Genomic DNA, 22,502 nt, shown 5'->3' on the forward strand with positions numbered 1-22,502 from the left:
AATAATTTCTTCTAATAAGGTTAATACTACGGTATTTAACAAAATATAATTATGTTTTGTGGCTATACCTATGTTTATTCAGCCCCAGGTTGTTGAGGCATTTCTGTTTATATATTCATTCATGCAAGTGAATCTCACTATTTAACAAACAACGAATAATCGTACAAATAAATTTTAGCCATTTTATCACCAAACAATATTACTCCATTAGGCTATCATTAAACTATATGATTTGAAAATTAAAATTTAGGAACCAAATACCTACGACATAATAAAAATTGTAATGTAAAATATTTTAAATAGAAGCAGAGTATCTTAGGATTCAAGAAGTAGAGTCAAACCAACCCCACCCAACCCCTTTGTTCATGCTTTTTAAAGCAATATTCAAATGAGTTCTCTACTGTTGGGAATATCGACGGTAAACAAATTTTTTGTAACAATAACTGATAAGTGTCCATCTAAAAGAAAAGATTAGTCACTTGAGATAACATGTACTTACACCCCTTTGAAAGAGATGTATCAGTAATCAGAAAAAACTACAGAATGATTCTTAAACACAAACCTCTTTGTAAACTCGGCCACAGCTTGGTATTATCTTTTCATCCGTGATGTATTATGTTTGACGTCCCATCTCTATTGTGTCTGCTCAGACAAGAGCGATCAATCAGTGTCTCGTCGCCGCTCTTTACATACAACACCCAATAAACCACCGATGATTGATGGCTTCTTGTCTCTCAGAATGACACAACGAAAATATCAGTTGATAGTTAATGAATAAAAAATAAAATAATATATTGAACAGCCTTAACACAGTATTCAAGTATATGATGGAAATGCCAGATGGTGTTTAAGGTAGGTTATGTAATGCTGAACCGGTTTTGAGCTATTGCAGCTTGTGTTTTAGTAGCTTAAAAAAGTTAAACGAAATAACATTATCTTTTTAATGTTTAAAACCATTATTAATTTTTGAATGCAATTGAATATGAGCTGAAATAACTCTAAAAGAAAATTTTCATCAGATATAAGAGATATTAAGAAATTTAATATGTAATTCATTAAACAAAATCGTCTGTGAATATTTCGTGGAAAGAATTGATACTATAATAAAGCTGAGTTTCGGCATCTTTTATTCATATTTAATGATAAATATGTATTTTTACAAGCTCCAACAATTGCGAATTATTTAGTAACAATTCGTTTTATAGTTATAGTAGAGGAAATTTTAGTAGATGAAGAAAAGTTTAGCTGTTGTAAAATGAGGAAATAAGGGGCTATGAATGTTTTTATCTTAGCTTGACGGTTCCAAATAGGATTTTAAAATACAGTGGCCATTTGCAAAATTTATCATAAATAACTCTACAAATTTATGGACTGTGGTTTTGAACATGTTTATTTTAAATGTATGACTAATGTTCACAAAAACTGCATAACAGGAGAATAATAAATACTATTTAATAAAATAAAAATGTTTGTTGAAAAGCACTTAACTGTATACATATTTTTACACAAATTACAATATTAAAACATGAATGTTCATAGAGTCAAATATCAAGGTTAATTTTAACTGGCAACAAATTATCATCAACTATCAAATATCATAACGTCACATATCTTACACACAACGACTACGGTAACGCCAAGTGTTGACATAATCACTGACTCGTCACCACAACAAGCCATCATCCATCAAGATGTCATAACGTCACATATATATTGTCTACCATAACCTCGTCATATTACAGTGTAATATCTCACACACAACGACAATGGTTACGCCAAGTGTTGACTTAATGACTGACTCGTCACCACAACTTGCCATCATCCATCAACATGTCATAACGTCACATATCTATTGTCTACCATACCTTCGTCATATTATAGTCTAATAACTCACACACAACGACAAAGGTTGAGCCAAGTATTGTATTATTGACTGACTCTTTACTATAGCAAGCCATCATCCATCAAGATGTCATAACATGAAATATCTATTGTCTACCATAACTTCCGTCATATTATAGTGTAATATCTCACACACAATGACAATGGTTACGACAAGTGTTGACTTAACGACTGACTCGTCACCACAACAAACCATCATCCATCAAGATGTCATAACGTCACATATCTATTGTCTACATAACTTTGTCATGTTATAGTGTAATATCTCACACACAGCAACAATAATTATACGATGACTTGACTTGATGACTGTCTCGTCACCACAACAAGCCATCAATTTATCATATTGCCACATATCTGCAGTCTACATTAGTATACGACATTTGATTGCTATATGTCTTGCACAACCAGAATTGATACATCCAGTATAGTGTTGACTTTATGACAGACCCGTTCCCTAAACATTCCACTATCATTCATCAAAACACCAACACGAAACATGCTTATGTCTACCATAATATTGTCATATAAAAGGCATCTTTTCTCATCTCATACATAACGACAGTTACTAATCCAAGTGTTAGCCTGAAATTCTTGTCACTAAATTAAACCAGAGTTCTTTGAGATGGCATAGCGTCACATATGTATTGATTGCTATAATCTTGTCAGGTTTACGTGTTTTAACTTATAAACAACAACAAAATATTCATAATCAGACTTGACATAGTTAATTACCCAACCATATTTTATAACGCCTATGTGATAATGCTAGGACTAGTTTCTAGTAATGTGTAAAACAGTTCCGGGTCCAAGAATATGAAGGTGGGATATAAAAAATCTCAACAACCAGCATACTACATTATGTTTAAGGTTTCCGCAACATTAAGTGATAGGTTTATCATTGTTATTTCATAAGATAGATAATTCAAATCACCTCATATAATTTCTACTAAATTCGCAAATCAGACTCAACTTCCGGGAAGGTCTTTTGATTTATACTGAAGTTTATTACAAAGACACCAAATTATATTTTTGTGATCATTCAGTATACGTTTCTACAAATTACCATTTAACATCGTTTTATTGATTTCCACTCACTGTTTCTTTATTTATTTGTTTTCGTGTTAAAGTAATGATCTTTCCTCTTGTTATTATTAACTTGTTGACTGTTTCAGATACAACTGTATGGCTTCAACGCAGAGTTGTACCACAACATGTCGGAGGCTCAACACAAGTCTCAAGGAATTGTGGGCATATCTCTCATGGTACAGGTCAGTAACTCTTGTTTTTGAAATTCAATGCTTATTTGCAAAAGGGAAAATTATATTTAATTCCACGAATGATAGAAAGGCCAAACACGTTAAGAGTGGAGATAGATTAAAGTACTATAAAAGTACAAATAGAGTATGAATATTTTTTTTTTTTTTTTTTGCGAAATCTTATACCAAAAAAACCTTTACTGTCAATTGAGACAGTATAAATTTTAATTATAAAATATGACGTTACCATATCTAGTTTCTCTTACCATTACTAGTGATTTCAGTTTTTTCAAATGAAATAATTATTTTTTGACGCACTGTCCATGCAATAATTGTTTTTGTAACAGTCATAATTTATTACCATAATTTTATCCAAATAATTTGTCTGATTTATGCATCTTGGTTGGTATTTGAGTGTATTTAAGTGGTAACTAAGCGAACGATGATTAAAAAACCCACAAGTTACACAACAACGAAATTATTTACACTTAAAGGGTTTGGTCCTTTAAAACAGTTTAAATATCATATTATTTGCAATAACTATACTGCATTTTACCTCATAAATACTTAAATTGCATGGAGCGTGTTTGCCTTATTAATACAACAAAATTCATTTACAAAAATAGATTGTGATTTGTTTTAGCTTCATACAAATACGCTAATACAAATCTCAATATCAATTAACGATTTTAAATAATAATTCTTCTGATGTTTAAGAATTACCTTTGATCCAGTAATTGTATAAATACAATAATTTATTTTTACAATCTACCACATTTAATGACAAGTTAAAACATAGAATTATACATCGTAAACTGAACTCTTAAATTATTAAAAATCCTGGTGTTATATTATTTATGGAGTTTTTAAATTGTAAATATAGACCAGAAATAATAATTAACAAATTATGAAATGCCTAATCTTCTACGTTATAAATAAGTATGAAAGTTTCATAAATTATATTTAGTTACCAAAGCTCTCAGAATAAATGTAATTAAAATGCAAAGGTAATTCAAGAGATCAGAAACATTCCCTTCCTTCTCGTAATGAATATTTAACGTCTTTAGACTTTTCTGTTTTAATCTGTTGAGTGCTCAAGTTGCAATTCTTCATCTTGATATCCTGAGTATTTTGCAGATTGGTGACATTAACCAGCCAAACTCTGACCTACGTATCATCACCAGCACGTTCAACAAGGTGTTGTATAAAGGTGAGAAACATTTGAATACATACATAACTATACGCTGTACAATGTATTTGTACAGATTTTGAATACATCAGTGGGTAAACTGCATGGAACAAGTTGGAGATGTCCACTGAAATTCACTATTACGACTCCCGTGCAATGAAAGTTTAATTTTCATGTTTAAGCTGCGTCCGTTAGTAGAAAAAAATATGGTTTGATTAAATTATACAACCAACAAAGTGTGTGAATTAAATTCGTTGGCTTTGAACCTTATAAAAGTGAAAGAACGTTTAATATTAACTTGCTTTAACCATGCTTCAGAACGGGGAGAAAAAAAATAGTAGTGCCCTCTGCTTTTGAACCGTATTACTTTTCAAAATTATTGTTCATGGAACCCAACGTAGTAATTCAGTTGAAATAGTGTCAAGATTGTTTGATTCATATTAAACACCACTTGTTCCCTTAATTTATATTGTGCATTCAAAAGCATTCATCTGTACAAACGTAAACAAATCTTTTCTCCATAAGGATAACATGGTCAATTTAAATACCATTAGGGCAAAGCCATGAAGGAATTTTCTAAATTGTATTTCTCACAAACACCCCTAGACACATACAGCAACTTCCTAAAGTTTCACGGTGATTGGATGAATGTTTTGGCAACGCATAAAGGGCAAACATACAATGGATTTGATGTATATAGTTGATGTACAATTTGTTAAAATGTAACATCACTTTTTTACTATTTATATAAAAACATTCTGTTAAATTGTATAATTTATTGGTATGTAGACTGATCGGGAATGAAAAAGGATCGGAAAAACACTGTTTACTTATGTGATTAAACTATATTTTAAGTCACGCTTTTTATTAAAAAATAATGGTTTAAATACCTTATACTGTCAAAAGTGATCCTTTGTAGTCTATGTAGGTGCAGTTTCATTCCCGGGGAAACTTAATCAGTTTTCGAAAGTGCGTAACGTGTTTTCCGGTACCGTCTTTTTGTAATGTTTGTGTTATTTTCACGAGTTCGTCCGTGATTTATGTAAATATGACTGATGGATTTTTACCGTGACGACTTCCTTCCCTCGGGAATGAAACTGCAGTAGCCTACATAGACTTCAATGGATCACTTTTGACAGTAAAAGGTATTTTAACCATCATTTATTACTATACCAGTGATCCGGAGGCTAACAACATGAAGCTTTTTATTTACGCTTAATAATACATAAGTATAATGCTATATACTTCATCTTAATAAACTTTAACATTATATCAAACTATTTGGCCGTATTAGTAGTGTGAATAACGTTTATAGGTATCAGTATCACTCCGCCAACGCAATAATAAATTTCATTGTACGTACTGAAATTTTCCATTGTTCTGAATGTCAGTAAATGGATAGTCGTTGCAGTAACATATACGATGAAACACGATATCAAACGAAAGAAAAATGTAATGAGGGTGATATGATGAAATATTAATGGATCAGATCTATGTTTTCCGTCAATAGGTTTACCAAAGGAAATTGCACAGAAGTTGTCCTTAACTTACTCTAGTGATAAAAAGAAGTACTAAAGTAGTTTTGAACCGCGTTTTCGTTGCAACGTTTAAAAGAAATTATTATGAGATCTTTGCACACCGACAACAAACACGTTGTTAGAACATTTTTGCACTACATTGTTTCTAATAGTACTCCTACCATATGTTCACCATTTAGTTTTACCCAGTCGACATTCTTATGCCATGACAGTTGAGTCCCGGGTATATAATATAGGCGAGCTAAGCTGTAACGGTCGACATCGCCATTTCCTCGGACAGTAACGACGCAAATGTTCTGCTCGGGACACTCTAGATCCCCGTTAACCTCTATCACCCCGCCCTAGACTACTGTTCCGTTTTATTCTCTTGGTAGTTGTTTAATTTTCGTCCACCACATTCCTGAAGAAACAATCTGTGGCCAACAGCTGTCAGATTGTTGTAAAATATATTTAACAAATTCAATCAGATTAAAAAACCTGAAAGTTTTCTATAAATAATTATTGTTCATTATTGACCAGAGTTGTGATTAGTTCACAAAGCGGATTGATACATTTGTAACGGTTGACATATTCTAAGTAGACGGGTTGATGAGGTTATGCTCAAATAAGTCACTACACATAGACAGTTATTAATTATTACTCACAAAAGCTATGAGAGTAATTAAACCGATTTTATTGCAATTTCATTTTGAAATGTGTCGTCGAGATAAGAAATTTGTTTTTCTTATCTTGATAGTGGAATCATTTTAGTGTTGAACCCCAACAGAATTGCAACACGAGCAATTTTTTTTTTAAATGATAGCTAAGAGTGCCCTTAATAAGCCCACAAAAATCGCTATTAATCGTACCTTGGCAACATGCCCTAAAATTCAAAATGGCCGCCAAGATGGCTGCCAAATTATATATTTTGGCATATATCTCGAGAACGGTTAGTTTGATCAAAAACATTAATTTAGCAAATATGTAGCTCTTTTCATGCCGATCAGTTGTTATATATGCATTTTGTCTGTCAGACGTATGGCATGGCCACAATTTGAAGAGCCGTACTTCATTATAATCTGCCTTTTTCAAAAAAATTCAGAAATTTCATTTTTTGACGGCTTAATGTTAGAAAATACAAATTGTACCTCAAAATAATTTTAAAGTTGTTTGCCATGTGGTTTCCTACTTATTTTTAGTTTTTACACAGTCGCTTTCTTTCCTTTAGTCTTACAGAGTCGCTGACAGCTTCTTATTTTACTTATCTATTGGTGTAATATTACAACAAATTACAACTTGCTATTCAGAAGTGACAAACGACTTTCAGATCATGTTTATACCATTAAAAAAATTAGATCCTCACTTCGAGAAGATTTAGCTAAATCTCTATTAGCTCTGCACGCCTATACAGGGTGCGACACTACTTCGAGGATTTTTCACATCGGAAAACTATCTGTATTCAACAGAACATTAGAAGACGAGTATTTTCAGGGTCTGATGTCATCTTTCAGCTCACAAAATCTGAGTCCAGATCAAGTTGAAGAAATCGGTCTGAAACTAATGGTTAGTCTGTTCAATGGGAATAAGAACGAATCAATGAACACATGTAGATACAAAAGTATTTTGTCAAAATTAAAAAAAAAAGCTAAAAGCTTTGAAAAGCCTCAGCAACTTCCTTCAACAGAGTCAGCAGTAAAGTTTCACAGTCTGCGTGCCTATTTACAAATTCAAATATGGAAAAGGGCAGAAGATAGTATGATAACTACAGACTGATGATGGACTTTGCAGGACAACATGTATGTGCCCCAAACGATGGATTTGCCAGCAACACCAGAGACATTGTTAAAAATGATTAGATGCAATTGCAAGACTGCTTGTAATTCAATGAGATGTGTGTGTAAAAAAATGGATTTAACTGCACTATTTCCTGTGGTCATTGTTTAGAAAACAATAGTGAAAACAGTTTCCAGTTTTCATTGGACAAAGAAAAGACGATGAGATTAGTATTTTTGAAAATGTTGACTTAACTTTTAAATCATTTGGCAAAATTATGTTAACACAATGGTAAAACTACGTTTATATGTTCATGTTATACATATTGTATGTAGGGATCTTTTTTTGGTAGTATTGAATAAAATTGTATGATTTAAATAACATATATTTTTTTATTACATATCCATATCCTGGCTTCTTACTTATCCCTTAAAATGGGAGATTATTTAAATCATGCAAAAAAATTGTTCATAATCATAAAATCCCAAGTAAAACTGAAAATAAGTAGGAAACCACATAGCAAACAACTTTTAAATTATTTTGACGTACAATTTGTATTTTCTAACATTAAGTCATAAAAAAATGAAAATTTTGAATTTTTTTGAAAAAGGCAGATTATAATGAAGTACGGCTCTTCAATTGCGGCCATACCATAGGTCTGACAGACAAAATGCATACATAAAAACTGATTGGCAGTAAAAGAGCTACATATTTGCTAAAATAACGTTTTTGATAAAACTAACCGTTTTCGAGATATATGCCAAAATATATATTTTGGCATCCCTCTTGGCGGCCATTTTGAATTTTTGGGCTTGTTGCCAAGGTACGATTGATGGCGATTTTAGAGGGGTTATTAAAGACACTCATAGCTATCATTACCAAAAAAATTGCTTGTGTTGCAATTTTGTTGGGGTTAGGTCAAATTTTCTCATAAAATGATTCCACTATGATTAATCAATCAGTTTTTTGGCCAACCACCGACCCTAAGGAATTTACTGAATAGTTTTATAGTTTATATTTTGTTTAATCATTCATACCATTATATGGATTCTATTTACTCTTTATTATTCTATAAAGATGCATGGTTAGTGGTATCCTTAATTTGTATATTTATAGTGCCAAGTTAATTTAGGTGAGATATTTAACTACTAGTCCCGAAAGTAATCGGTTTCGTGTCAAAATTCTCTACAAAGTGTCCTCGTATTTACAGTTTTTTTGTAAATCCGTTTGAATAAATATTTTAGATTAAGTGTTTGAACAGCATATCACGTAGTAATAGAAAGATCAATTACATTAGCGTTCCTCTTTATCTAATTGGGAAATTTCGTACCATCATGGCACAGTCCGTTCTTAAGCATTAAATTTAATCTATTAGGGCTATAAAATAATTTATTACTGACTCATTTTAATCTCATATTGTTTTTGTTGTTAAGCACCAACACATACTGAATATAATTTACAACTGACCATTGTAGTATGTAGTCTAGTTCAACACACATCCATATTCATAAGCACCCTTGCACGCATATAGGCGACACACTTTAAAGCATTATGGACATACTTCCAGTATACACGAAGAAAAGAGGTAATTTGTAATCGTTCAAAGTAATAGTCGATTTTAAAAGAAAATAATCTATAATTAAAATAGTCACGGTAGATAGGGCGATACTAAATTATTTTATTACTGTAGGATCATCGATGCCGATCCGCTACCTGTCTCTACACAGTCTTCTTCCTGACACGACTCACTATATGACGTACGAGGGATCCACGACCCATCCTGGATGTTGGGAAACTACTGTGTGGATCATCATCAACAAACCTGTCTACATCACCAAGCAAGAGGTAAAATAAACACGAAGGACCTGATAATAAGGGTTAAAGTAGATTGTTAGGCTTTTCAGTCAAGTAGACTGGACGCAGTAGGAGGCAAGAACATTTGTGGAATAACCTATGTTTTAGATTTTCAATATTAATAGATTTTCAATATTAATAGAGGTAATAGATTTTCTGAAAAATAGGATGATATTTTTGACCCTATACACCTGACAATATAAAAATGGTGCTCTCTCGGTGAAGACAATCTGTTGGCAACTAAATTTAACATCTATAACTGTGTCTATAAATACAGTATACTGCATTGCATCTGTATCTTGAAATCTTGAATTTTGAAGTCAAGGATTAGAGGTTAACTGAGTTCAATAACCCTACTGTACTTCTATAAAATACTGTTTTCTGCCGTACATGTACATGTTTTCTTAAGTGATACCATACTAATGATAACAGAACTACAGCTCTACTCGCCTTTGGCTCGAATGTCGACGAATGTTTTGTTTTAACGCCATATAGATGTTGGCACTCACCGATATAATAGTCTTTATCACCATCCAAAATTTGAAAACGATTGATTCAGCCGTCTAGGAGGAGTTTGCGTATTACGAAATGTATAAAAGTCGACGTATAAGAGCTTCGCTCGCTTTGCTCACTCCGCTCAAAATGAACGATTTGGTTTAAAAAGAATGCAGATCGTATATTTGAAACTCGCCCCGGGCCCCCTAGCTGTTAGTCGTCATTAGCTGCGGGATGAAGGGGCGTGATTGTCGTCATTAGCAGATTAGAGTAAAGTTGTAACAAAGCAAGATGTGAAACCGTCAATATTAAATTATATAAAAACAATTTCACAAATATATTAGAGGAGGTTGGTAAGTTAACTTCGAGCTCGACCTTAAAGAACTTCAATAGAAGTCGAAAAACACTTCGGAATAGAAAATAAAACGCTTTCGTTTAGCTTATACAGCTTCGTTAGATGGGGAGCAAGAAAAATCTATGGATGAAGGAAGTTCTTGAGTAGTGTAAGGGATGAAACTTATACGCATTATAAAAAATATTTGTAAATAAATAATAGTTTTTAATATCCTACCTGTTTTTCGCAAATATTTCTTGTTTATTTATGTTCGCAGATAATTGAAGCGTTGAATTTGAATATGGCACGTATAGAAAAGTGGACTTATTGACTTATTCTTTGTCAATTTCAAGTACGTTTTGATGTGTTAAAATATTTGTTGCATTGGAGTGGGATGGTATTAATTGCCTGCCACTTTTTCTAGAATAGATTTTCAGCTGTCGCTTCTTTTAATGAAAATACTAGAGGTAATAGTTTAGAAAAATATAAATTGCTTAACAAGTGTACCATAAGTAAGTACGTAAATGGAAGAATAGGTAAAATGGGGGAAAATATAAAAAATAAGAAAATTATTTCATTCTTTTTAGAGCGTTTGAAGTTGGTTGTTTTTTTTTACAAAAATAAATAATTTCATGATTTTTAGTGACTATAATTTGTTATATTTTATTTACTTAAGTTATTAAGTTTCTTTTTTATAAAAATTGTTTGCAGCGATCAAAAATATCACAGAAAAATTATTATTATTTTAAAACTGCTTGAGTTACCTGATCAGGTTACATAATCAATGGTTATAAAAATGAACATTTTAATGTTTTGGTAAAACAGGTGTTGAATTGGAGTTGTCAGAAATAAAGCTTTTAAAATCATTAATGTTTGTTGTTAAATATTGTGTAGTATAAACAATGTGAAATAAGTGCCCGGCAACATGTGTCGCGACCGTTTTAGTGTCCAGGCAGTCGGGGGGCAATTGCAGTATATGGAGCCAACTAGCCGTGGACAACATGCGACGCCACTGACTGCTCACGCATGCGTTAAAAACGTGAAAACGGAGCATGCCACACAGTCTACATCGTGGTTTGAGTCGATTGAGACGTGCATCGGCTATATTGTTGGTCTATTGATTAGTTACTTCTGTTCATTTTGTTTACCAGTGACCTTTTTAAAAGTGTATTCATTCCTTTTTGTGTCATTCATTAGCGTTTTTAGTTGTCTTTAGTTTTGAAAAGAACAATGTCTAGTGCCAATAGTGACGTGGTAATTGTGGATGCAGTAGAAGAAATCGCAACGCTTTTTTTAACAGGAAAACAAGAAGAAGGAGCTCCGAACTGCCCAAAGTCATGTTTGACACTAGAGTGTTGTGGTGAATTCCACGGTTTGAGCGAGCTACGAATGTGTCGGTCGCGCGACTAGTGTCCAGGTTCCAAAACGCTGTTGGCCACCGACGCCTCCACCGGCGGCTCCTCTAGCTGCGCCATATGTTGCTCACGGCTAATAGGGGCCTAAGATCTCCCTGATGGACTCCCTGATGGATCTCCCGTGGAATTCACCACAACACTCTAGTGTCAAACATGACTTTGGGCAGCTCGGAGCTCCTTCTTCTTGTTCTCCTGTTAAAAAAAGCGTTGCGATTTCTTCTACTGCATCCACAATTACCACGTCACTATTGGCACTAGACATTGTTCTTTTCAAAACTAAAGACAACTAAAAACGCTAATAAATGACACAAAAAGGAATGAATACACTTTTAAAAAGCACCCAGCAGCAACACAATAGTGATCCATAACACACAGTTTAATCGAATAACAAGTATAGATCGCAAAATTCGGAAATATAATAGTCCAAATAGGAGTGAAATTTGGTAGCGAAAATAAGAGCGAGAACCAACTCATTACACTGCATTAGCGACTTGTGTGTACTGCTTTACCAAAAATCCACCATTTTAAATCTTTTTAAGGGTTGAAAGTTTATTTATGTGTATTAGGGTGTTTTTCTTTCAGCATAAAAAATTAGGAGAAAAAAATTAAAACTTTATTTCCGGAAATTAAACAAAATACCCCCGCCGCAGCAAACCTGCCGTCTAAGCGAATTTCCATTTGGCTGAATTGATTTTCAATCGATCTATTTAAATAACATTAGGTTTAACGAGTACCTAGGTTTGCTGCTACAAGGGAACCAATAAAGTGTGTGTTTTAAGTAAAATAATTATTGCTTAGTATAAAATGAATATATTTGCCAAGTTTGATCAAAAGATATCCATAAAAAAGCAAACTACAACATTTTACAATATTCTCCATAAGAATAACATAGGAATTTCAAATTTACAATTTTTAGTTTTCTCCGTAACCAATAACCGTACAAAAACACTTTGATATACTGAATGGTTAGTTTTTTTAAGCTCTTTAAGAAGGTTTAGAGAAAAATTGGGAAATGTTGTGTTTTGAGGGTCAAAAGTGAGAAAAACCAATTTTTACCCCATTAAACCCTGTTCCCATGGTCCGATCATGCTGGATCGCGAACTCATTCAAGTTTATCCCGCCTTACACCTTCAAACCAAATTTCATCAAAATCGGATAAAAATTACTCAAGTTATCGTGTTCACGGACACACATATACAGACTGTCCCAAAAGTCCCGGACCGAATTAATATTTTCTAAACGACAACAGATAAATCAATAAGATTTGGTACATCAACACCACACCTAAAAATCTACTTTTTTATGGAAATATAAATTTTCTGTCACATCATGGGGACGTCCCGCAAGGAGTCAGAAGGAAATCTTAAATAGAAGCATAGGTTGACATGTACATCAAATTAAAAGTCTTTACTAGCAGAATATAATGCTGCAAATTTGAACTCAAACGGACAACCAAGTCAAGAATGAGAGTGGTTCAAAGATTCATTTAATTTGCATTTGGGGGCACAGCCCTAGGAATCGGAAAATTTTTTTAACGTAAGCATAGGTCGATATGCACATCAAATTAAAGGTCTTCACTAGTAGATTACAATGCCGTAAATTCAAGCTCAAAAGAACGCCTGAGTACAAAATGGCAGTCGTTCAAAGATTCAAAATGGCAGGTTCAAGAAATCTTTGAACGGCCGCCATTTTGTAACGGGTGATCCTTTCGAGGCGCGGTTTCCGGCATTGAACTCTGCTAGCTGAACCCTTTAAACTGATGTGCATATTGACCTATGCTCCTATTTAAAATTTCCTTCTGACTCCTCGTGGGACGTTCCCATGATATGACAGAAAATTGATAGTTCCTTAAAAAAGTAGATTTTTAAGTGTGGTGTTGATGTGCAAAATCTTATTGATTTATCTGTTGTCGTTTAGAAAATATTAAACCGGTCCGGGACTTTTGGGACAGTCTGTATATATAAATCTATATATATATATATACAGGGTGTCTCACGAGAGGTGTCTCAAATCGATTACGGAAAAACGGCTTAACGTACAAGGATGAAATAAAATTATTTCCCGCTAAATCGACCCCAAGGAATAACGTAAAAATATTTTTAACTTTTTCCCAATACAGGGTGTGCCAAAAACTGAGGGTCACTAGTTCGAATCTCGGAATTTTTTAATGTAAACATATGTCATGTTATACATCATTTTAAAGGTATTTGATAGACAAACATTTTGGCGAAAACAGAAATTATTTATCTTTTTCCGTTTCAAAATGGCGGCAGTGTTTTTGGAAAAAATCTATATTTTTTTAATACTCTGTGTTTCCTATACCAATGCATTTATCCCTTCTCCGGTTAAATTTTCTTACTCGTCATGCAATTAGCTTTACTTTAATATGCTACAAGTAACGGTTTTTTGAAATTATAAAAATTCCAAAAAAATATTTTTTGAAAATTTGCAAATGCTCATTTTTCAAAAATTTCAAATTGCAACATATGTCAAGTGGCACATCATTTTATAGGTTTTTTAATTCCTAACAACTTTGTAATTTACACTTACTTCATATCTCTTTTAGTTTTTGCGTAAATAACAAAAAACCTAATTTTCCTATATCAAATGCTTGTTATTTGGGTTTAACACTAAAGGCCAAATTTGATGAAGTGTTAAACCACGTCAAACCCAAATATAAAAACTGGAACTAATGGTGTTTTTGGCCTCTGGGGACATCAAAATGAAAAAGTAAATCGGTCCCGAGCCTAAGTCTTACCATGAGACCTACAGTAATAGCTGATTCCCTATAGGGAAATTCGCTAAAAACACGTAAAAAATCGATAATTTTTTACAATTTTTGGAAGTAGGACGTTTTTTTTAGGTAAAGGAGTGCGATTTTTGAAAAACGCCTAAGACTATATTGTAGAGGGACCGTGAAAATGATTTAAAATCTTCTCTATCTCTTACCGTGTTCGAGCTATAGCTGTTTGAAAAAAACGTGTTTTGTCGTTTTCAGAGGTCCGCCATTTTGGATTTTTTTTTTTGGGGGGGGGGGGTTAAAATTTGAAAATGGGACTTTTGCAAATTTCCCCGTTAATTTAAGATACCATACTACGTTACAACCAAATTTCATGTCTCTAGCACGTTTCTGAACGATTCAGATGACCATAACAAAGTCATTAAATTTCAATGTTATTCTCCATAAGAATAACATGGGGCTCGTAAAAACTTTCAAATTTTGACGTTAAAATTAAGTTTTGGGGGTCAAGGAGTAAAGTTACGAAAAAACATGAAATGAGTAAAATTTAAGGTAAAGAAAGGAGAATACAACTCAATAATAATATTTGCAAAAATTAATAATTTAAATATAAAAAATAGCGAAAACCGGTATAAATATGAAAGAAATTTACCAAATTTTGAAAGTAGGGCGTATTTTGAAGCTGAAGGTGTGCGATTTTCGGAAAACGCCTAAAAAATTTTGTCGAAAATTTAATTCCCGTTCATGAAAATTCTTTCAAATCTTTTCTATCTCTTACCGTGTTCGAGCTATAGCTGTTTGTAAAAAACGTGTTTTGTCGATTTCAGAGGTCCGCCATTTTGGATTTTTTTTTTTGGGGGGGGGGGGTTAAAATTTGAAAATGGGACTTTTGCAAATTTCCCCGTTAATTTAAGATACCATACTACGTTGCAACCAAATGTCAAGTCTCTAGCACGTTATAGCACGTTTCTAAACGATTCAGATGACCATAACAAAGTCATTAAATTTCAATGTCATCTATATACAGGGTGTTTTTTTTTTAACTTGCATCTTTATTTATGTAAAAACCGCAATAGATAGAAATATGCAGTGTGTTTTTTTTTTAAACTTGCATCTTTATTTATGTAAAAACCGCAATAGATAGAAATATGCAGTTTGCGGGAATCATCTATTGACGTAGGGGCCCAATTGTTTTAAATTCAACGTTACATTCAAATTCCCCAACTTTCCCCCCCCCTGCCCCCAACTTAATTTTTTTAAATAGCAAGGTACCCCTTGTGACATATAAAATGAAAGAGCATAAAAAAGAAAATGTTTGATGAAAAAAAATTGAAAATCGGTTCATAAATTTGCGAGATATTTCCCCCCCCTTCCCCGGAACTTAATTTTTTTTAATAGCAAGGTACCCCTTGTGACATATCAAATGAAAGAGCATGAAAAAAAATGTTTGGTGAAATTTATTTTTCATTTGATATGTCACAAGGGCGGGTACCTTGCTATTAAAAACAAGTTATGGGTAGGGGAAAAGGGGGGGATTATCTCACAAATTCATAAGCCGATTTTAAATTTTTTTTCACCAAAAATTTTCTATTTTCATGCTTTTTCATTTGATATGCTACAAGGGGTACCTTGCTTTAAAAAAAATTAAGTTCCGGGGGGGAGGAGGGGGGAATATCTCACAAATTTATGAACAGATTTTCAATTTTTTTTCATCAAACATTTTCTTTTTTCATGTTCTTTTATTTGATATGTCACAAGGGGTACCTTGCTATTTAAAAAAAATAAGTTGGTGGCAGGGGGGAAAGGGGGGGAATGTGAATGTTACGTTGAATTAAAGAAAAATGTGCCCCATACGCCAATAGATGATTCCCGCCAACAGCATATTTCTATCTATTGCAGTTTTTCATAAATAAAGATGCAAGTTAAAAAAAAAAAAACACCCTGTATATAAAAGGCAAAGCCCTCACTGTCTGACTCACTCACTCACTCAATCATCACTAATTCTCCCACTCCCCATTTACCTAGAATGCTAAAATTCGGTACACTGATTTTTTAGGTATTAAATAGAAAAACTAAGCTGTTTTTATTCTGATCGGACTCTCGGGCTCCGCCCCAGTGGCTCTGGAGTTTCCTATTATAACCTTATGAGTACTCATATTTAAATGGAATTAATGAATCTTAACAGCTGTTTCAATTAAACAAGTTGGTTCTGTTCTATGATGTTAATACTTTAATACTTTTCTTTGAAATGGCGACCATACAAAGTAGGTATTTTAAGCCAAGTATGAATGGAGATGAGTGTATGATGAGATGTTCAATAGCATTCAAGTTACAAGGATTACCAACAGGGTGCAGCACTATTACTTTTTTTTATTTATGACAACAGCTAATTTGCAATCAAAAGGTGAGTGAGCGTAGCGAACGAACTTCAACCTCGAGGCGAGTTAGCGTAGCGAACGAGCTAACCTAAAGGCAAGTGAGCGCAGCGAACGAGCTCCAACCCAAAGGTGAGGGAGCGTAGCGAACGAACTTCAACCAGGACGTTATTAAACCATGCGAACGAGCTCACTTATGAAGTAAAACGGGGCAAAGCCCGCGGGTACAGCTAGTTCTCTATAAGAATAACATGGGGCTCGTAAAAACTTTCAAATTTTGACATTAAAATTAAGTTTTGGGGGGTCAAGGAGTAAAGTTACGAAAAAACATGTAAAGAGTAAAATGTAAGGTAAAGAAAGAAGAATACAAAAAAATAATAATATTTGCAAAAATTAATAATTTAAGTATAAAAAAATAGCGAAAACCGGTATAAATAGGAAAGAGATTTACCAAATTTTGAAAGTAGGGCGTTTTTTAAAGGATAAGGAGTGCGGTTTTCGAAAAACGCATAATAGTGTCTTGTAGGAAATTTCATTCCGAACCTACGATTTTTCCTCAAATCGTTTCTAGCTCTTAACGTTTTCGAGCTATAGCCGTTTAAAAAAAATCGTGTTTTGTCGTTTTCAGAGGTCAGCCATTTTGGATTTTTGGGGGGGTTAAAATTTAAAAACGGGACTTTTGCGAATTTCCCCGTTAATTTAAGATACGATACTACGTTACTACCAAATTTCAAGTCTCTAGCACGTTTCTAAGCCGTTCAGATCAGCACACGAAATTCAGTATTTTTCAATGTTATTTTCCATAAGAATAACATGGGGGGAAATACGATATTTCGGGGGGGTTAAAATTTAAAATCGTGACTTTTTGGAATTTTTCTGGGGGTTTGGGCACTAGACCTACAACCACCCCAAATTTCGGTACAATTTAAAATCTGCTTGTTAGCTACTTAAATAAGTATTTGAGATTGTTGTCAATGACGGTTTTGTCTTGGGCAGATGTACGCCCTGCGGAAGCTGATGCAAGGCAGTCAGGATATTCCTAAAGCTCCTCTTGGCAACAACGCTCGTCCACTGCAACCACTTCATCATCGCACCGTCCGTACCAACATTGACTTCCAAAACGTCGACAATGCCTTGGTAATTGCAACTATTTATACCATAGTTTATATTTAGATTTTCCTTCTAAGGTTATTATCCTAATGGATCACCTGAAGACAATTTTAAAGTAATTTTAAAACTTGTAAGTGCTAATTTATACTGTATAGTATTTATTTTTCGTTATCTACCAACTTCAAAGTTGTTTACCCAAACAGGATAATTTATTGGTAAACTGTTTTGATATCAGTTGATGTTATAACTTGAGAGTAAGGCACATGCTGTAAAATGTATCCTTAAATATCAGAGAAACTATCAGTCGACATCAACATGGGCTTACTTACTTGCTAACGCACATCCAGTTAGTCAAAGGGACTTGTCTACTTACAATAGGATAAAATGTTCATGTTTATGTCTAACTTTCAAGTAAAGGCTTAAGTGGTGGTAGAAGAAATTTGTAATCTGCTAGTTTAAAACATACAATGAACAATCAATTCAAATACACCCTGATGATTTTATTTTTTATTCCAGGGCAAAAGCTGTCCAGTCAGTATGAAGAAGGAAATGTACTACAAAGGTAACTCGAGGAACTCTTCCTTCATTATAAACTTCATAACTTAAATGTAAATGTAAACTTTTAAAATATAATACTAAACAAACCATTTTAAAATAAAACAAAATAACAACATTTCCAATGATTGCGCTTTAAAATATTTTGCGATGGCGAACAATAATATAGAGTACGCAAAAGGATGTAGTAAAAATCTTGAAATTTTAACAAGTAATTTATCAATTTTCTTTGTAGTTGAAAAATCATAGGTAGTATAAAAGGTATTTGAAAAATCTTTGAAATTTATCAATTTATCAATTTTCTTTGTAGTTGAAAAATCATTGGTAGTATAAAAGGTATTTGAAAAATCTTTGAAAAATAAATAGTAATAAAAATAATAAAACGTGTTACTGTAGTTTAACCTATTAAGACATAAGTAACGGTTAAAAAGATTAATCATCAAATATAATAATGCGTGGAGTAGGGAAGCGAAGATTTTTAACTTGTTAACTAGCAATTTACATAGTCTGATGTAGCCTCACTTTCCCTTATTTCTAAGACACGCTATGTGACTTATTATATGAACTCAAGATTCTTAGTCACTAAACCTGGGAAGAAAAATAAGAATCTGCTATATTTAACTGTATTGAAAAAATAAAACTTATCATGAAAGGTGAGTATAAACATACCGCAAGTGTAGCTCTTTACTAAGATTGATTAATTTATTTTATTTTATATTAATCTTGTAATTACAATGCAGTGAAACATGCCGGACGCTCAGTTCCTCCAGTTGTAGACCTCGTGTTGTGTGCTGAAGCTGCCAGTAGTCCTATGTAGATAGGTTCAGCTACTATAATATATAATATGTAATTGTGTTGCAGCTAACCAGTGGAGAAACATGCCGGACGCTCAGTTCCTCCAGTTGTAGACCTCGTTCTGTGTGCTGTAGTTGCCAGAAGCCCTGTGTAGCTAGCTTCAGCTTCAATAATGTATGTTCAATTGTGTTGCAGCTAACCAGTGGAGAAACATGCCGGACGCTCAGTTCCTCCAGTTGTAGACCTCGTCATGTGTGCTGTAGTTGCCAGAAACCCTGTGTAGATAGCTTCAGCTTCAATAATGTATGTTCAATTGTGTTGCAGCTAACCAGTGGAGAAACATGCCGGACGCTCAGTTCCTCCAGTTGTAGACCTCGTCCTGTGTGCTGTAGTTGCCAGAAGCCCTGTGTAGATAGCTTCAGCTTCAATAATGTATGTTCAATTGTGTTGCAGCTAACCAGTGGAGAAACATGCCGGATGCTCAGTTCCTCCAGTTGTAGACCTCGTCCTGTGTGCTGTAGTTGCCAGAAGCCCTGTGTAGCTAGCTTCAGCTTCAATAATGTATGTTCAATTGTGTTGCAGCTAACCAGTGGAGAAACATGCCGGACGCTCAGTTCCTCCAGTTGTAGACCTCGTCCTGTGTGCTGTAGTTGCCAGAAGCCCTGTGTAGCTAGCTTCAGCTTCAATAATGTATGTTCAATTGTGTTGCAGCTAACCAGTGGAGAAACATGCCGGACGCTCAGTTCCTCCAGTTGTAGACCTCGTCCTGTGTGCTGTAGTTGCCAGAAGCCCTGTGTAGATAGCTTCAGCTTCAATAATGTATGTTCAATTGTGTTGCAGCTAACCAGTGGAGAAACATGCCGGATGCTCAGTTCCTCCAGTTGTAGACCTCGTCCTGTGTGCTGTAGTTGCCAGAAGCCCTGTGTAGCTAGCTTCAGCTTCAATAATGTATGTTCAATTGTGTTGCAGCTAACCAGTGGAGAAACATGCCGGACGCTCAGTTCCTCCAGTTGTAGACCTCGTCCTGTGTGCTGTAGTTGCCAGAAGCCCTGTGTAGCTAGCTTCAGCTTCAATAATGTATGTTCAATTGTGTTGCAGCTAACCAGTGGAGAAACATGCCGGACGCTCAGTTCCTTCAGTTGTAGACCTCGTGTTGTGTGCTGTAGCTGCCAGAAACCCTGTGTAGATAGCTTCACCTTGTATATGTACAGACGTTACTCCGCCACCGCTGACTAGTTGTTGACGAATATTTATTAAAATATACGAAGTACTTGTGTTCAATTTTTATACCTAAATGTTTGTCTTTGTAAACCGTACTAGAAAAAGAGATTGTACCGTTTATAACTAACAATAAAAAGCTAGAATACCTGAAGTACTGTCACCAGCTTAATACTGGTTTGGAAAATAAAAATCCTTTAAATGCCAAGTAACTTAAAATTCCCTCTTAAATTCTGGGATTGTGAAGAGTCGTCATAATCTCACTTGCATACGAATATGAACAATTTAAATAAACAAACAGTTTGTTTAATAATAATTACTAGAGGTCGTCCAGTGGTCGAAAACTCGACTAAAAATATTTTATGTACAGACTTATATATTTTCATTCCATGCTGTAAATAAAAATATGTTTCCTTATATTATGTAACCTTCGTTAAAAACCCAAATCTCAATTAAATATTAATGGTTATTTTAGTAGTACCTTTCTATTTAAGTTCAAAATACACGTACAATTTGTTTTTTGCCGTAGAACACTTTTATCGGAAAAAGACCTCCTATATATATCTTTCAAATGCTTTTACATGATTGGCAGGCACCAGGTGTGTGTAGAAGCTGTTTTGTGACTGGGACCGACTATATTGATGTAGTCAATCATAATACATTTTACATAATATGTTTTTATATTTTTACATCGGAGGAATATTCTGTTTACTGATAATTTACACTGTAATCTATATTGTTGTTCAATAACGGTTGAGGATTGGACGAGATAGTAGAGTGATTCTTTTACATTTTATTATACATTGTTTTCATCCCAACAACAATGGAAACCTAACGATAAATAATACTTATGTATAATGTATATAATGTTATAAGGTTTTAACTGGTATACAAATAAGCAATGTTATGAAAGTTATATAATGTCAAAAATACGTTTCAAATTTAAATATCCTATCTGTCGTATTGTATATGAAATCTTATTGAATTGAAAACAATATTTGAACAATTGTTTCCCTTATCTTGCATAAAAGCTAATCGGATAACTCGTTTGGACGCCGATTGTTTGAACTTCACAATGGAGAATGTGGTATGGATGATAGTTATTGTTTGTATGGATTGCAGTGATCCTGTATGTCTGATAACAAATCCAACAGCTGCGAGAGATAAATGGATTGATCGAAATACTTTTTAAATGTTGAAACTGTAAAACATTATTGGTGATCCTTATAAGTCTTCTATATATATTTTCATTCCATGCTGTAAATAAAAGTTAGCATAGTTAGCGAGTTAGCGTAGCGAACGAGCTAACCTGAAGGCAAGTGAGCGCAGCGAACGAGCTCCAACGTAAAGGTGAGTGAGCGTAGCGAACGAACTTCAACCAGGACGTGATTGAGCCATGCGAATACTTATGAAGTTAAACGGGGCAAAGCCCGAGGGTACAGCTAGTATATATATATATATGGATGTGTGTGACATATTATTTTCCATATTAATACCATCAAATATTAAACTGAATAAACAGTTTGGTGTCAATTATTTGCACTCAATTGCAGTATAAGGTCTGATTGCAAAGACTGTAAGGACTAAATATTTTTTTCATGACTCCGTAAAGAATGTAAGTATCTTCGTTAACACCTCCAATGAATGAATCTGGTGACATATCTTTCTGCATCATTACTGGTAAATTAAAATTATTTATAACAAATAGAGTTTCATTGTAAATTATTGTATTTAGCCGCAAGGCAAACTTACTGTCTTAGTATGTGAACTCAGCTTTAATTTTTTATTTTATTTATTATTATTTATATTTATTTATATTTTTTTATGGACTGATGGATCACATTTTCTGCACACTAGAATCCTTTAAACCTTACCTTGAAACGCATATACAGAGTGAGTCGCTACGGAATGCTTAAATTTTAACAACTTATTCTACTCATCAAAAGGAACAAAAAAATGACCATTAACCCT

General features: G+C 33.7%; 1 protein-coding gene across 3 annotated transcripts in view; it reads left to right on the top strand.

Annotated features, from left to right (window-relative positions):
• Window positions 1-20,813, top strand: part of LOC128985438 (carbonic anhydrase-related protein 10-like) — a 192,165-nt gene extending 171,352 nt beyond the window's left edge. The window contains exons 5-10 of one of the 3 annotated variants that reach the window (XM_054404916.1): window positions 3,078-3,173; window positions 4,299-4,371; window positions 9,331-9,485; window positions 17,850-17,990; window positions 18,480-18,525; window positions 20,412-20,813. In XM_054404916.1, coding sequence (XP_054260891.1) covers window positions 3,078-3,173; window positions 4,299-4,371; window positions 9,331-9,485; window positions 17,850-17,990; window positions 18,480-18,525; window positions 20,412-20,458 — 558 coding nt within the window. In that variant the 3' untranslated portion in view covers window positions 20,459-20,813. Of the gene's footprint in view, window positions 1-3,077; window positions 3,174-4,298; window positions 4,372-9,330; window positions 9,486-17,849; window positions 17,991-18,479; window positions 18,572-19,379; window positions 19,477-20,411 lie in introns of those variants that run through there. The other 2 variants (XM_054404917.1, XM_054404915.1) reach the window with 2 other exon arrangements.
• The last annotated feature ends 1,689 nt before the right edge of the window (window positions 20,814-22,502 follow it).

Source organism: Macrosteles quadrilineatus, unplaced genomic scaffold (assembly GCF_028750875.1).
Source record: "Macrosteles quadrilineatus isolate MER2022 unplaced genomic scaffold, UCM_ALF_1.0 Scaffold_2__2_contigs__length_208266976, whole genome shotgun sequence".
Lineage (NCBI taxonomy): Eukaryota > Metazoa > Arthropoda > Insecta > Hemiptera > Cicadellidae > Macrosteles > Macrosteles quadrilineatus.